Here is a 17,941-nt window from a genome sequence, read left to right as displayed (position 1 = left end):
TTTAAGTTGTTTATATTTTGCCTTAGAAATTTGTAATTGGTGGCTGTAGGAACTGCTAACATTTATTGTGGTGTTGACTATACCTAGGTAATTTTACTAGAACACAAGTTCTCTCAACTACTCTATAACTTTCATCATCACTAACATTAGTGTGCACTTACTGTGTGCCATGGCATTTTCCTAAGTGCCTTACGTATATTATGGGGTGGGTGGGACACAGCATACTATCATTTTTATCAGAAGATAAGTAACAGGATAAGAAGAAAGCTGTTAAAATAAGAGAACCAACATTTTCCTAATTTCATAGTGCAGTTCCCTAATCTCCACACTGTGTCTACCACAGGATCTTTGCTTATGTTTCCCTTGGACTGGAATATTTGTAATAACTTTACCCCCACCCCCATTTCTGCATAGGTAACTTATTTACTGGTTAGCTTTCACTTTAGTCTTACTTTAGGGAAGCCTTTGTGGACCTTCAATCTAAGCCAGGTTCTTTTGTTCTAGGCTCTCATAAAGTATATTTCCTTCATTCCAATTATATATTTCATTTTATAATTATTTTTCAGGATGTTGATTTTCTTCCCACTGGTCCTTACAAGCTGTATGAGAGCAGGAACTATGTTAGCTACTTCTGATAGTAGCTATCACGTCTGGCACCCTACCTAGTTCAAAATAATGTGCAATAAATATTTGTCAAATGAATGAATAAGCACTTTGTGCTGCAGTAGTTAGGCCTCAGGGTATTGCTGTGAATCTCCTCTCTCATCTTTATTGTCAGTGTCTTTGCTTTGAATTTTCCCACCAACAGCTTTTTCTCTGACCTGCTCATAAATCTATTAAACCTCTATTCTTAACTTTGTTCAGAAGGAGGCTATACTAATGATAGCAGGGGTTCTTGACCCTGGATAAGCATCAAGTCATTTTTTTTTTAACCTCCTGAAATTGTTTGCTACATTTTGTATGCACAGGTACATTTTTCTGAGAGAGGATCTGGTTTTTTGCAGGGTCATAGAAGGCTTATTGTGAACCTTATCAACGAACCACTGTTACAGAGGATTCAGAGTGAGCATGCAAATGAGCCCATAAACTTCATAGCTTTCTGTGGTCCTTATGTGACCTTTCCCTAAAAATCAGAAATTATTGGAGAGACCATTGCTCCTTAGAATGCAGTCAGTACAATTACACAGTAATGGTTGGCTCATCAGGTTGATATCTGCTTAGAAATTATGCCTGTGAGACACAGATTTAATTACAGTTGGCGTAATGGGCAATGTTGGCTTATGGTCAATACCAGATGAACAAGTAAGTACTAATTGAAACTTAATAAATGATAGGAAGGTAATTGAGCAAAAAGTGAAGATTCTGTTAATTATATTTTATTAGACTTTTTTTATCCACCATCTTTTTTCATTGCTCTTGTTTGACTAATCACAGTATCCAGGCCTTTTCCTATTTGGCTCTTTCATTGCCAAAAAGCTATTGATATATCCAGTAATGCATTGGGGAAGAGCTGTTTTCCAGTTGCCATTAGTATTGTTACTGTGTCACTAGTGTCTGAAAGATTAATGGACACAGCATCATTTCTCAGGAAAGTAGACACTGGTTTACTTCACTGGCGATTCATTTGAAATGCTCTGCTTATCAGAGTAAGTGAGGAAATTGAGCAGGGAAAGTTTCCAAGAGTTGCTAAATGGTGGAGGGTAAAACAGTATAGGAGCAAGGGAAGTATTGTACTTTGTTTCGGGCATTGTTATTAGATTATCAACTCTCAAGATGGAGTTAGACTTTGGGGGCATCGTGAGTATATTGTAAGACTCAGTTCTATTACTCCCATTTTGTCTGCAGGTCAACATCATGTAGGAACTTGTGGAGTCTTTCCTTATCACATTAGACATTTCTGCTAGGTGCAGATCATTTCCCGCCATCTCCCAGTTCTCCCATTGCTGCTGTGGCAGGGCAGGAGAGAATATATTGATGGATGTAAGAAGTTTTGGGTTTCTCCCTTCTAGCCAGATGCTAGAAGGACCCTATTGTAACCACCACGTTATTCTCTACTTAATGGAGAGAGGAAACTTATACAGAAGTAACTGGTGCATACTTGGCACTCAGTAAATAATTGTTTAATGGATATCCAGAGAAGAGGGATTATAAGATATTGGGGGCCCTAGAATAGATAAATTGCCAGTGCAATACAATCCCAACCCTGTGGTCAGGAGTGGGGTGAGGTGTTTTGTGGGTCATCTTTATAATTTGCTGTACCCAATTGAGAAATATTGGTTGTTTTTCCTTCATTTTCTAATTTTTATCTACCACTAAAGGCTTTTGCAGTTAGAAGTATAAAAGTAAGGATTGTATAAAGTATAAAAGTATGAATTGTTCAGTTTGGTTCCCATGTTTACAAGGCAAGATAAGAGATACAGTATAAAAATTATTAAAATTTGGGAAAAGACTGAAAATATTTTTCCCCACAGGTTTATACTTTCAAGTTCACATTTTTGTTATAAACTTTGCTGGATATTAATTGGCAGGACAAAATGACTCAATATTTTGAGATTTAATACTAATTTAATAACTTTGAAATGACTGTATCATAGAACTACTCCTCTTGAACAGTTGTTATGTAAATTACGTACAGTAAGTATAAAGTAAGTGGTGATATTATATGGTAGCTATGGTAGAGCCTATTTGTTGTCTCTTTCCACCATACTATTTATAGCACTATTTTAATAGCTTCCTGTTTGGTTCCCCCTCTTCACTTCTGTTCTCTCTCAGTACATTCTTGGTACAGAGTTAGAGTGGTCTTTAAAAATTTCCTTAAAGCAATTTTCTTAAAACTTTTAGGTTGGTTCATAATAAAATTCAGTCCCTTTAACATGATTTTATCGTCTTATTCTCATTTATCTCTCCATTTGCATTTTTAGCTGCTCTCTGCTCACTATTTTCTGTCCATACTCATCTTTTATTACCTTGAATGTAGTAGACTTTTTCCTGTTCAGGTCATTTCAGAAAAGCTGATCGCTCTGCCTGTTCTTCTCCCCACTCTTTCGTGAGTACCTTAGACATGAAGGATGAGAAGTAGCCAGTACCAGTACCTCCTCAGAAAGGACTTTCCTGACCACCTGATCTTGTTTTCCTTCATGGACTTTCTCATTTGTAATTATAACTTAGCTATTTGATTATTATCTGTTCTCCTTCATTAAATAAGTTCAGGAGCTATGCTTGTTTTGTTTTTGCCACAGTATACCTAGTACTTAGCAGCGTGTCTAGCACATAGCAGGTGCTCAGTAAATATTTATTGAATGTACAAATAATAGGAGTTCTCAGTTTCACACAAAATATTCCTAAAATTTGTTGAAAAATTAAAAAGTGGTTATGCAACTACAGTGAAAAATGATATTCATATCAGATTCTAGTTGGAATATAAACTGTTCTCATCAGTGAGTTGTGATTTAAAATAGTTCTTCCTTCGAGTCTTCTTCCTCACCCTGCATTTATCTCCCTAGCTTCTTCTCTCCTGCATTTGCATCCATCAGATTCGGTTTCCAGCTTTGTTGCTGCTACAGTCTATAGTGTCCAACTTAAAATTTTTCAACTTTATGATGGTTTAAAAGCAATTCAGTAGAAGCCATACTTTGAATTTTGACATTTTCCTGTGCTAGCCATATGCCATTCCATACTCATAATGCTGGGCAGCAGCAGTGAGCCATAGCTCCCAGTCAGCCACACAATCACGAGGGTAAAACAACTAGTACAACCATTCTGTTTTTCACTTTCAGTACAGTATTCAGTACATTTCATGAGGTATTCAACACTTTATTATAAAATAGTCTTTGTGTTAGATGATTTTGCCCACCTGTAGGCTAATGTAAGTGCTCTGAGCACATTTAAAGTAAGCTAGCCTAAGCTGTGATGTTCCATAGGTTAGGGGTATTAAATGCATTTTTGACCTAAACTATTTTCAACTTAGTAATGCGTTTATCGGGACGTAACCTTATCGTAAGTCAAGGAAGATCTGTATTCCACTATTGTTTGTGATCTACATTCTAAGCTGATCTACATTCTTTTTGGATCTGCATTTTGCAGGATGTGCAAAATGTTGTTTTTTGTTTTTTGTTTTTTTTTAACTTGGAGATTTACAGCCAGCAAGCAGCTTAAATAAGTCACACTTCTCTTTGTGCTCTGAACTTGCTGGAAAACCAGGTCTTTACTGGCAGGTAGTTTTCCCCCTTTCCAAGTTACAGGATGGGTCTTTTCCACTGTGCAGAGGATTTGAGTGGGATCACAACATAGAACTAGTATTTATTGAACAACTTCTCTGTGTTAAATGCCTTCTATGCATTATCTTATTTCACCCTCTTAAGCCTAAGTTATAAGTTATTGTTATTTTATGGAGTAGGTTAAGACATTTGCCCAAGGCAACCAAGCTGAAAAGTAGCATATCATGGATTTGAACCCATACCTCAAAGCCTATATTTTTAGACACTGCATTCTATAATATATGACCTCTCAATACTAGATTTTATTGATACCTGTTTAAGGATTTGCAAGTACAAAATCTGAAAAATTCCATGGAACTGGGTTAAATGAATTTAAAGTTTTTGTGAAGGAACTGATATCTAAGAAGAGTATACAAAGTTTAGTGAGAGGGAACTTGCCTTAACAATTTTTTATATTAGGCATTGTAAACAAAAGAGTGTGGTGTTAGCAAAAGAATAGACAGCTAGGAGGGTTAAAGGTTAGTGCCCAGTATTTATACATAATATTTCAATTCAGTGGTTAAAGATTATTTATTAAATGGTGCATTACACTAATCACTAGGGTAGCTTGTTAGCTACTTGAATTTGCTCTTCTGTGAACTACTTATTAATCTTTTCTAATCCATGTATAAAAGCTCTTTATGTATTATGGATATTGACACTTCATTGACCAAATCTGTTACAACTATTTTCCCACTCTGTTATTTGTCTATCTTTTGAATTTGGTTGTATTTTTTGCCATATGAATTTTGTCTTTTATTTAATTAATATATCTAACTTTTCCTTGATAAATTCTGAACTCTGTCTCATTTAAAAAAAAAATAAGTTGGTAAAAGATTTACTCCAACTGTAGGTTATAGAGTCTCCTAGATTTTGTTCTAAAATTGCACTTTTTTTTTTTTTAACATTTAAATCTTTAATTCCCCTAAAACTTGTGTGTATATGTTTTACATACTGATGGCTCAACAGTCATACCACCACTAGCATTGGCTAGATTGGGAATAAACATGTAAAGTGCCTGGAATTATTAAGTACTTAATAAGTAAATGTTAGCTCTAAGGTGGTTGTGATAGTTATTACTGTTATATGTATAGAATGGTGTTTCTGAAATGGTGGCCAGGATATTAAAATCAGCCAGGATGCCTGTTAAAAATGCAGGTTCCTTGAAAAAAATGCAGGTTCATTGAAACCCTCCCAGACCTCTTCAACTAGAATTTCTTAGATACAACCAAGGATTCTATATTCAGACAATTTCTCAGGTGATTGTTAGACCTATTAGCGTTTGGGAAACACTATATTAGATGTAATTTATAGAGCCAACAAAAAGAAAGATTGTAACCCATCAACTTTTTTTTTCATGAGTAAAATTGTCTGAAAGCCATTAGATCCTTGTTACACAGTGTACAACAGAATTAATTAGAATTAAATTTTAATAACAATTACTAGAACACAATAGAATTGTATATTTGGCCAGATTTCTGAAAGAAGGATGCCTTTTAAACTTACAAAGATAAGAAGAACGGGCAAAGTTAGCATATGTAATTGATTTTATATTAAATCTCTTCTCGCAAACTGGGGCAAATAAGACAGACAGAGGTTAATATTGTTAATATTTAAAATACTTTTAAGTATTGATAGAAAAGTCACTTAAGACTTACCTAATGGGCACAGTGGTTAAAAATCCGCCTGCCAATGCAGGGGACATGGGTTCGAGCCCTGGTCCAGGAAGATCCCACATGCCCCGGAGCAACTAAGCCCGTGCGCCACAACTACCGAGCCTGTGCTCTAGAGCCCACATGCCACAACTACTGAAGCCCATGCTCCGCAACAAGAGAAGCCACTGCAATGAGAAGCCCGCGCACGTCAACTAGAGAAAGCCGGCATGTAGCAACGAAGACCCAACACAGCCAAAAATAAATAATAAATTAATTTTAAAAAAATACATTAGGGCTTCCCTGGTGGCGCAGTGGTTGAGAGTCCGCCTGCCGATGCAGGGGACACGGGTTCGTGCCCCGGTCTGGGAAGATCCCACATGCCGCGGAGTGGCTGGGCCCGTAAGCCAAGGCTGCCGAGCCTGCGCGTCCGGAGCCTGTGCTCAGCAACGGGAGAAGCCACAACAGTGAGAGGCCCACGTACCGCAAAAAAAAAAAAAAAAAAATACATTAAAAAAAGAAAGACTTACGTAATGAATGGACAAAGACTTGATAAAACATTTCACAAAAGAGGATATATATATAAAACAACTACCACAATAGCCTTAGAGCTAACATTTATTTGGTACTTAATAGCTCCAGGCCCTTTATATGTTTATTTCTTAAACTATCCAGCTCTTTTTCCCTATTTTATAGCTTAAGAAACAGCCATAGTGAAGTTAAATAAATAATAGTAAAGAAGTGTTAGAGCCAGGATTTGAACATTTGACTCCAGGGGTATAACACTAAAGCTAAGAGTATATGAGTGTGTCTGTATAAATGAATTAAATTGTGTGCATGAATGTATTAGTTTCCTAGGGCTCCTAACAAAGTACCAAAAACTTGGTGTCTTAAAAAAACAGAAATTTATTCTCTGACAGTTCTGAAGGCCAGAAGTCAAAGTGTTGACAGGGCCATGTTACCTCTGTAGATTCCAGGAAAGAATTCTTCTTTGCTTCTTCCTAGTGTCCTGGCAATCTTTGGCATTCCTTGAGTTGTAGCTATATCAGTTTACTTTCTACCTTCATTGTTATGTTGCCTTTTTCCCTGTATTCTCTCTTCGTGTCTAAATGTTTCTCCTTATAAGGACACCAGTCATTGGATATAGGACCCACCTTAATCCATCCTAATTTGATTGCACCTGCAAAGACTGTATTTCCAAATAAGGTCACATTTTTAGTTTCTGTGTGGGCATGAGTTTTGGAAGACATGGACCCTCACAGTTCAAACCCGCCTTGTTCAAGGCTCAACTCTATAAATTATTTTGTTGTAGGTTACTACTCTGTTTAATAAACTTTCTAGTTGCTCTGTGACCTTGGTTAGTTGATCATTGCAGAACACTTAGTTAATATCTAGTGCTGCTTTCCCTAAAGATTAAGCTATAAGATGAGGGATCTGGCTTTTCTAAACCTGGTTAGTGGTTCTATGTAAGTTTCTCAGTTATTTTATCTTTATCTTTTTTTAACTTAAGTTCTTATATGTCTATTAAATCAAATATTGTAATAGACATGAATATGTGTTGGTATTATTAGGAGGCTTTGCCAACTTATGTGTCTAATAATTGTGCTGTCTCAGCTAGTTTGAGGGGCAAACGTACTATTCTGGTATTTCCTACTGATTTTTTTTTAATTCCAATTTCCTAGATAAACTAAGTCCTTAACAGAGTACTCATTCACTGTGTATTTTCACCATAATGCCACAATGTGGCGCTGTTGTCTTTGGCTGAATATTTACAAAGTCATCTTTTTCTGTTGCTGTCAATCTCTTATTTTGTGGGATATGATGCTCTCAAAAGTATATGAAAACACACTCATATCGGATATTTTTAAGCTGTACATGATCAGTTATGATTCTTTTCCAGTGGTTGTGCTAGATTGCTTTTTATGTTAAATGAGTTTTTTTTTATTAGTGTGAATATTTAAATTTTTTCTTCGATTGCCCCATCATATTTATGTAAAAATCAGGGGGTTTCTTGAAGGTTATGGAATTATAACTTGAAGAAACCAACAAACATAATGACACTATAGATGACAACAGGCATATCTTTTTAAATTTTAGGCTTTTTGGATAGTATTCTGTTAAAACTACAATTCCACTCAAAATATATAATGCTGTCTTCCAAAATCCAAGGTAGCTGTTCTTCTCATTGTTCTTATTTACACTATTTGTACCCGAATCTATTCAAGAGGAAACAGTTTACAATTTATGTAGGTATAGTGCTCCCAGTGTTTAAAATCTCCAGATTTACTTTTATAACTTTTGCAAGCTTGCTTTCTTTACTTTCTTTAGTGTTTTATCTGTCAAGCCAGTATGTACTAGTGATGCATTGCATTTTAATAAGACAGTCTTTATTTAAGGGGCTTGAGGAATAAGCACCAGACTATCAAAGGGGGTTCATAGACCCAAAAGGGTAAGAATCTCCTGCCCTGCCCTGGAACTCCTAAGGTCCCAGTTTAATATGTCAGTGCTGTTGCGTGAAATGACTTTACAGCTTTGCAGGGCTTTTAGGAAATAATAGCCTTTTAACATTAATATGAACAGATACAAACAATAAACATTAGTTGATTAATAAAAATGGATTGTAAGGTTATCTTTCTTACGAATAGTAGAGGACTAAAGAGTAGACAGATTAATTAAATGAGTCTGTTGAACTTGAAAACAAACAAGGAAGTGAAGAAGTGAAGTGAAGAACCACATATCACTGGAATGTCATTAGAAATATTTCCTAGGTAAACAAGAGGAGACTGTTTTGACCATTTTGAAGTAGGGATGGTGGGGGAATTGTAGACGATTTTGTGGGAGAGCTCGTTTTTAATATTTTCTACCCTTGAGGTAACTATGGAAAAGGTACTTGGTTACTGTAGGAGAAACTTTAAACTCTCTATGAACATAAGGACCCATGTCTGTTTTGATTATCATGATATTCCTGGCATTGAGCACTTGGGTATTTTTAGAGTGAATGATATAGTTGTCGTTCTAAATGTTGAATTCTCATGGGGTTAGTTAGTTGTTAAATGCCAGTAAAGCATTAAGTAGGGGAATTGACATATTTCTTCTTTCCAGACATGCTATGGTTGCAGCCAGTTGGGAATGTCAGATTTTGGAGTTGAGTATTTTAGAAATGGGAGTTGCGGAGTAGACAAGCTATGTTAACAGAATCTGCAGAGGGACTACTTTCAAGAGGCTTACTGGAAGTAATGCAATCATGAACTAAGGATACAGGGCAATAGAGCATTTAGGAGTAATTTACCACATAATAGTTAATGTACATTTATTCATATAGTAAACATTTGTGATTCACCTACCTTGTTGCCAGACTTTCTGATTGACCAATTAGGCTGTAATTGTGTGAGGCTAAGAACCATGACTGATTTGTTTTTAACCATTAGGTCAATTCATATTGGTATAGTATTTGTACACATTCTACATACTTGTACAATAAGTAAATGAATGATGATAGGAGGTTTCTGTTTAGTAGTAAAGATAGACAAACACATAATTATAATATTTTGAAAAAATATATGAAAGACATACCATATATTTTAATTTGTGTCTTAGTTCTGGGAGTCAGATCCTTTGAGTTCTATTCATTTTTAGGATGCTATGTAAAATTTTATTGTCTATGGAACAGTGGAGCTAAGGATATACTTGAGATTTTTTAAAAAATGAGCCAATAGAACAGAAATTAAAATCTGTTTTTGTTTGGAAAAGTCATATTAGAAAACATGTTTAAAAACAGTTATTGTGAAGGAAGTAAGTGTATATTAACTTTCCAGTCATGTTAATAACTTAGGATAAAAGAACACTCCTTAGCTTTCTACCAGTTCCCCCAAAATTATAGTAAAGAAATTGTTCCCTGATTTTCCTGTGAAATGGCAAAGCAAAATTTTAAACCCCAGCATACTATTGCTCTATTTTAAGAGTACTTGTTTTGGATTTCTGATATTCTCTCATATATAGGAAATTTCCCCTAGTTATTTAAGATTTATAATAGCTTGGCTGCTAAATTTTATCAAATTTTTGGTGAGCATCTATATAGAACCATATGTTTTTTTCTCCTTAATTATTTAATAATTCACAGAATTTCACTGTTCTATTAAGCTACCCTTCTCTCAGCTTATTTTGATTTGCTGATATTTTGTTTAGGGTTGTTGTGACTGTATTCAAAAGTAAAGTTGGACTATAGTTTTCTTTTATGCGCTGTCTAATAATTTTGGTAATTCTCTGTTTCCTCAATTGACAGGTCGTGGTTCAATTCCAGAATTTTTTCATATTATGAAAAGAAAGTTTACCAACAAAGAATGGGAAACAATCAGAAGCTTTAAGGATGAATGGACTCAGCTGGATATGTTTTATAGGAATTGGGTATAATTTCTTTCTAGTTTTGAGAGTAAGCCCCTGTGTTGATTCCATTATCTTTGCTAAAAACAGGAGCAAAAGTCCTGTGGTAAACCTGTAGTTCATACAGTGTTTGAAGTAAATAAGTCATTACTTGGAAACTTCATGATTTTTATGTACACATTATTATATTCTAATGACATTTAAGAAAATTTAACATATATTTAATGCTCAACTAGAAGATACTCTTAAAGCTAAAAACAAGACAGTTTATCAGTATTTATAAATAAGGTTTTCTGTCTTAAAGGATCTCGTACACATGAGACCTTATTTAACATATAATATTTATTATGTGCCAGAAAACATTATTGTAAGCCCTTCATAAGTTAGTTAATTATCATAACAACCCCACTAGTAAGGTACTACTATTATTACATGAGGGAATGGAGGCAAAGGGAGCTTAAATGATTTGTCTTAAGTTCTCACAACTGGTTTGTTTCCATGCTACTATAAGGGTAAAAATAAATAGCTTATAGCTGTAAAGTAGTAAAGAATTAAAAATCCATATGTTTTGGGGACAGTAGATTTTATGAACAATTTACTAAAGCTCTAAGAGAAAATGTCTGTCTGTATCTTAGGCACTGAAAGAAAGCTTCATAAAAGCAATAGGTGTTGGATTAGGATTTGAATTGCAGCGGCTTGAATTTGATATATCCCCATTAAACCTGGATATAGGCCAAGTTTATAAAGAAACACGTTTGTTTCTGGATGGGGAAGAAGAAAAAGAATGGGCATTTGAGGTAAGAGATTTATCAGAATTGCTATAACTATAAGCATTTTCTTATTTTGTGCATGTGAGCATACGCTTAACTTGGGGAGGCTAGTCATTGAAACTAGACACATTTGGAATCCAGTCTGTGTGCTCTGAAGGTAAAGTCAGGGATACTCTGAGCACAATAACATTTAAGCTGATACTTGAAAGGTAAGTCATATTGCATTAAGTAAAAGAGAAGGGAAAAGAGGCCCTGGAATAAAACAGCTTTGTGTGTATGAACAACTAAAGGATGCCATTTTGCCAGTGTACTGTGTTGAGGGGATTTGAGAGAGATGCTATGTTAGGCTGATGATATCATGTAGGGCATTATGGGTTGGTTAATATTTTGGTCTCTTTCTTTATTTGGTTTTTGTCACTAGGAATTCTTGGTTGCTAGTGAGAAAAACCTAACACAAATTCATTTTAGCCAAAAAGACATTATTGTAGGTTACTAGAGTAATTCATATAACCAGGTTTCAGAATTGGCTAGAATTAGGGACTGGAAAACTCAGAACTCATTTTATCTTTTACTTTTGCCTTCCTGGCTTTAGTTTTCTCCCACCCACATTTCTCATTCTGTACACCAGCTTTCTTAACTTTATCTGGTCTGTGTGGCAGGAAACATGACTGCCTACCACTCTTATGTGTAACAGTTTGTAGTTTAAAAACCCTAAGAGATTGGTGAACTCCCTTTCTGTTCAAGCCCTATAAGCCCTGGAGAAAGGCTTAGGTTGGGTGTTAGGTGCTTATCTCTTGACCAATTATTGTAGCCAAGGAAGTGTGTTACAACTTGTATCAAGTGTCCAGAGCCCAGCAAATGGATTGTATTATAATGTGGTTGTTCCCATAGTCATCAGAATTGTGTACAGAGAAAGTCAGTATCCAGAATAAAGAATTCATGATGAATGGATAAAATAGAAGGTGTTTACTAATTTTCTCAAGGGAATTTAACAAGGTTTAAATAGAGAGTGGTAAGATCAGAATTGTATTTTAAAACCATGTTCCGTCTATGATGGTATATGGAGGTTAAGGAAGTGAGGTGATAAAGATGTTATGATCAATTCTGTGACTTATATGACCATCTGTTGAGATACTGAATACTAGAGAACAAGTGGGATTTAAGTTTGAGATACCATAAAAACATCTAAGTGAAGTTGTCAAGCAGGCGAACAGAATGAAAGGCTGGGCTAAAGGGAAAAAATCATAATCATTAACACGTGGATGGTAGTTGAAGCCATGGGATTTACAGTTGTGGCAATGAGATTACCTAAGGTAGAATTGAGAAAGACCAAGGACAGAGTCCTGAGAATACTTTTTAAAGGTGGAGTGGGGAGGAGAATAAGAAAGAATGACCAAAATGGTAAGAAGTAAAATACGAAAGTACTGTTAGGAGGATCCAAGGGCAGAAAGTATCTTGAGAAAGAGAGTTGTGTCAAAACTGCTAACATACCATGTAAGGTAGGGATTCTATGAATTAAAAAGTAAATTATATTATATTAGGATACTGTATTTTTTAATACATTTGTTTAAAAAAATAATTCATACTGAAAGGGGCAAACGTCAGCCATTTCATTCATGGGGAAATCCTTTGTGGTGCCAGATGGAGTAGGCCTAGTAGCAGGGTGAGGAGGGAAGAGTCAGTGATTGGGCCAGCTGTGCTTAAACGTTTTGGGTGACAAAGATGTCTGAGTTCCTGTGGACCAAAATAGATGCTGTGGAAAATGGGCCTGAAGTGTCTTGAAAGGACCCTACCCAAGAGGAATTCCAAAAAGAGGCATTGTGCATTCTACTGTGTATTAATTGATGAGAGTAAGAATTACAAGAAGTCAGCCGTTAAATGCACTGCTAGTTCCAGGCAGTGGTACGGGACAAAGGAACTGGAAGTAGTTCTCTGAAAATTCCTCAGATGCTCACTAAGCCAGCATTTGGATACTTGATATGACCCAGAGTTCTAAAAACTAGATTACAACATCATTGATCATTACTTTGCCTGTTTCCTCCATCCCTTTCCTCTCTGCCACCTTACCTTAAGGAAACCAGAGCAGAAGAGCAAGGTGAGGCCAAGGAGAAGAATGTGTTCTAAGAATTGAAATGGGATTTTTTTTTTAAGCTGAAAGTGACTGAAGAGCTATGGGGTTTGTTTAAGGGCTTGTTCAGAAGGTGGGAAGGGAGATCCAGCAGGGCATATTTGAAGACATCTATGGAAGAAAAATTAAATTCTTTACTGAATGTACCTGGGTGTTTTACCCATTCAGTGGACCAGTTAGAAAAATATAAAAATAATATATGTTAGATGCATATATTTAAGTGTGGATTATTTTTATACTATAAACAGGCCTGGAAGGGGAGAGTGAACTTAACAGAATGAATCTTACGGTATGGATAGCCAGAAGCCAGGGTTTGAGGGGAGAATGATGAACGTAGAGCCAGGGGAGGCATACCTAGAGTCAAGAAACAGACGGGAGGTTCCTGTCTGGGCATCTCCAAGTACCCCCACAAGATAAAGAACCAGTCTTTAGGTATGCAGCTGAGGAAGGGCTATGATTTCAGTGTACAACCGTGGCGTGAATGATCTTCACTGTCCTTTCCTCCCTTTTATTCAGTCTTTTCCTTTCTCACTCATACACACTAAATTCACCCACACTAGAAGAACTAGAGGTGGCAGCATAGTGAATGAGGGAGCATCTGCAGTTAGGAAGAGAGGAAATCACTTCCTTTCCCTATTGGAGACTTCCAACCCTGAATTAGGTTTGAGCTAGGATAGTGGGAGGAAGAATTTCTTATGAAATTAGAATAAAATTTAATTTGGATCAAACATTTTTCAGAGAAAATTCGATACTGAGAATGACCAGAAATGTCATTTATGAGATCTGATCAAGATTTCATCCAGGGAAAGAGAAAAATGAATTGTCAGAACTTGTTTAAAGGGAAATGGTGAGAGAGAATAAGTTGCCTTCTGTTCCTACTCTGTAGAGTCCAGCTGCTTTAGTAAACTGAAAACAAGGTAGGAAGAAGTTTCAACCCTTCCCTACTTTTCATGGGTAACTCCAAATGAAACCTCTGCACAGGACAACTTTGTAGCCATCTTGCTCTTCTCTCCTTTCTGTACTGTGTAGACACAACTTCTTGAAACAGAGTCATAGCCAAACATGATTAGCCCCATGGCTTGGTTTTTTCTCCATAAGTATTTGATGACTAAATGTAAGCACACAGGGTATTTTAGAAAGTACCTTTAAAGGTATTTTAGAAAGTACTGTTACCTGGGTTGGAGGTGGGACAAATACCTAGAAATAGTACATGTCAGAGACTGTAGTTTTCATTAATTAATGCATATAGCCAGTGAATAACTGAACTACTTCAGACTCATAGATTCTCTTCCTAGTGTGAGAATTGATAAGCTAAGTGGAAAAAATAGCCCTGTTCCTGCAGGCAGCATTAAAAGAATGCCTGCAGGATACCAGAAATAGGGTCTAGACTGCACGTGTGGATATGTGGTATCTATTGGCACACAAATTAATGGTGCAGAAGGCTAAGGATACTATCCTCATTTAAGCAGAACTAAAGGACAGTGCCATCATAGGACATATGGTAAAATTCTGCATCCTGGGAGAAAAAGGAGTGTTTATTTACTTGGAGACTCAAAAGAAGAATATGAAATGAAAATTATAAAGCAAATGAGTATTTTTTAAAAAATCTGCTTAGTGTTTTGAATAACATTCAAGATGAGAGTTTAGCTATGAAATAGAAGCTGAGAGCTTTAAGGAAAGAATAGGCTTGTCATTAAACGAGAGCTGTTAGTGGAAGGTAGTCTGTGAAACCATCTAGAAGTATATAGAAGACAACAGACTGAACCCTAAAACTCTTATATTTAAGAAGTACATTTCATTGCTACCTTCTAATTATAGACATTTTCCCAGGCATCTACTGTTTTCATGAATCCACTCTCACAATTAGCAGTTTCAAGCACACTACCTTTCTGCGTATGACTACCAAACCTTTAACTCAGTTTCTTTCACTCTTCAGACTCCTATTTCTCACTGCTAGGTACTTCTCCTTGAACACTACACAGACACCACAAATTCTGCAGATAAGTCAAAATAATAATTGCCCTTCAAGTTATTTTCTTTTTCTAACTTTACTTTTTTGATGGTACCACCATCCAGTCATCCAGGATTAAGAAAGCCCAGACCCATTTTAAGTTCCCCTCCTCCTCCCCTTGTTATACCAAACCCTCTAATTAACAGTGACATGCTCCCCTCTGAAAACGCTTAGTGTGGGCACTGTTTACATCCAACTTAGACTAATGCAGTAGCCTCCTAACTGGGTTCCTCTTCCATTATTTTGCTTCATCCTTCTTCATTTTTGGCCGTCGTTTCCCTATATACACTCCACATTGCAGCCAAATCACAACCTGCTATCTGATATTCTTTAAATATCTCCAACCCTCTTGTATTTATATTTGTTTCAATTCTTCTGTGTCCTCACCACCACCCACCCATCCACCCTGCCGCAATCTCCACCTTGCCTTCTCCTTGAACAATTTAAATCCATTTCAGGAGCCTTTTCTTTATTTCATTTAAGACCAAGCTTTTTTTTTCTTTCTTACAACATACCACATTTTGCCTCATAATTTTTGTACTTCTCTACTTGCTTTACTTTCCCAGGGCTCTCTGAAGGCAGGGGCAGTATCTTACTTAGCATTGTATCTGTTGTAGACCTAAAATGCTAGCGTGGACATCATCAAGAATCCATTATTTATTACAACGAATCCTCCAAAGGATTTTCCACTTACCTGAGTATTGTATCTCACACCTGGAAAATTAATACTCTAGAAGAAATATGAATTCTTATGCCAAGAGGAATCTCATGATTTCATAGGCTCTCAATTTTCGTAACTGGTTTCTCTTAGGAAAGTTAAATTTACCACCAAAAAGTTTCAAATGATGAAATTAGATGAAACAGAAATTCTTTGCTTTTGAAAGGAAGTGCTTTATAAAGTAGAAATATTGAATGTTGTCCTAGTGTCTTCATACCAGGAGGCCAGGGATTGCAGGAAAAGGGTCTTTTTTGTCTTCATTCACTTTCCTCCCTCAGTTTCTGAAATGATTCTGCAGAATTTCTTCTCATAAAAAAGCCGTGTGGATGAAAGGCTCTCGGTGCTGCAGCCAGGAGTCAGTGCTGTGCCTCTGAGGTGGAAGAGCCAACTTCAGGACACTGGTCCACAAGAGATCTCCCAGCTCCACGTAATATCAAATGGCGAAAATCTCCCAGGGATCTCCATCTCAACACCAACACCCAGCTTCACTCAATGACCAGCAAGCTACAGTGCTGGAAACCCTATGCCAGACTACTAGCAGGACAGGAACACAGCCCCACCCATTAGCAGAGAGGCTAAAATCATAATAAGTCCACAAACACCCCAAAACATGCTGCCAGCCGTGGACCTGCCCACCAGAAAGACAAGATCCAGCCTCATCCACCAGAACACAGGCACAAGTCCCCTCCACCAGGAAGCCTACACAACCCACTGAACCAACCTTAGCCACTGGGGACAGACACCAAAAACAATGGGAACTACGAACCTGCAGCCTGCAAAAAGGAGACCCCAAACACAGTAAGATAAGCAAAATGAGAAAACAGAAAAACACACAGCAGATGAAGGAGCAAGATAAAAACCCACCAGACCTAACAAATGAAGAGGAAATAGCCAGTCTACCTGACAAATAATTCAGAATAATGATAGTAAAGATGATCCAAAATCTTGGAAATAGAATAGAGAAAATGCAAGAAACATTTAACAAGGACATAGAAGAATTAAAGATGAAACAAGCAATGATGACCAACACAATAAATGAAATTAAAAATACTCTAGAAGGGATCAATAGCAGAATAACTGAGGCAGAAGAATGGATAAATGACCTGGAAGATAAAATAGTGGAAATAACTACTGCAGAGCAGAATAAAGAAAAAGAATGAAAAGAACTGAGGACAGTCTCAGAGACCTCTGGGACAACATTAAACGCACCAACGTTCGAATTATAGGGGTTCCAGAAGAAGAAGAGAAAAAGAAAGGGACTGAAAAAATATTTGAAGAGATTATAGTTGAAAACTTCCCTAATATGGGAAAGGAAATAGTTAAGTCCAGGAAGCACAGAGAGTCCCATACAGGGTAAATCCAAGGAGAAACACACCAAGACACATATTAATCAAACTGTCAAAAATTAAATACAAAGAAGACATATTAAAAGCAGCAAGGGAAAAACAACAAATAACACACAAGGGAATCCACATAAGGTTAACAGCTGATCTTTCAGCAGAAACTCTGCAAGCCAGAAGGGACTGGCAGGACATATTTAAAGTGATGAAGGAGAAAAACCTGCAGCCAAGATTACTCTACCCAGCAAGGATCTCATTCAGATATGATGGAGAAATTAACACCTTTACAGACAAGCAAAAGCTGAGAGAGTTCAGCACCACCAAACCACCTTTACAACAAATCCTAAAGGACCTTCTCTAGGCAAGAAACACAAGAGAAGGAAAAGATCTACAATAACAAACCCAAAACAATTAAGAAAATGGGAATAGGAACATACATATCGATAATTACCTTAAATGTAAATGGATTAAATGCTCCCACCAAAAGACACAGACTGGCTGAATGGATACAAAAACAAGACCCATATATATGCTGTCTACAAGAGACCCACTTCAGACCTAGAGATACATACAGACTGAAAGTGAGGGGATGGAAAAAGATATTCCATGCAAATGGAAATCAAAAGAAAGCTGGAGTAGCAATACTCATATCAGACAAAATAGACTTTAACATAAAGACTAATAGA

At 36.5% G+C, this 17,941-nt stretch overlaps 1 protein-coding gene across 3 annotated transcripts in view; it reads left to right on the top strand.

The window, feature by feature from the left end:
* Window positions 1–17,941, top strand: part of AASDHPPT (aminoadipate-semialdehyde dehydrogenase-phosphopantetheinyl transferase) — a 33,807-nt gene that overhangs the window by 3,572 nt on the left and 12,294 nt on the right. For all 3 annotated transcript variants that reach the window (XM_027095706.1, XM_027095708.1, XM_027095707.1), the window contains exons 3-4: window positions 10,191–10,312; window positions 10,924–11,085. In XM_027095706.1, the coding sequence (XP_026951507.1) occupies window positions 10,191–10,312; window positions 10,924–11,085 (284 nt within the window). The remainder of the gene's footprint in view (window positions 1–10,190; window positions 10,313–10,923; window positions 11,086–17,941) is intronic.

Source organism: Aethalodelphis obliquidens, unplaced genomic scaffold, assembly GCF_003676395.1.
Source record: "Aethalodelphis obliquidens isolate GAN/ISIS:26980383/991018 unplaced genomic scaffold, ASM367639v1 scaffold93, whole genome shotgun sequence".
Lineage (NCBI taxonomy): Eukaryota > Metazoa > Chordata > Mammalia > Artiodactyla > Delphinidae > Aethalodelphis > Aethalodelphis obliquidens.
This window is presented reverse-complemented; position numbering and strand designations above follow the sequence as displayed.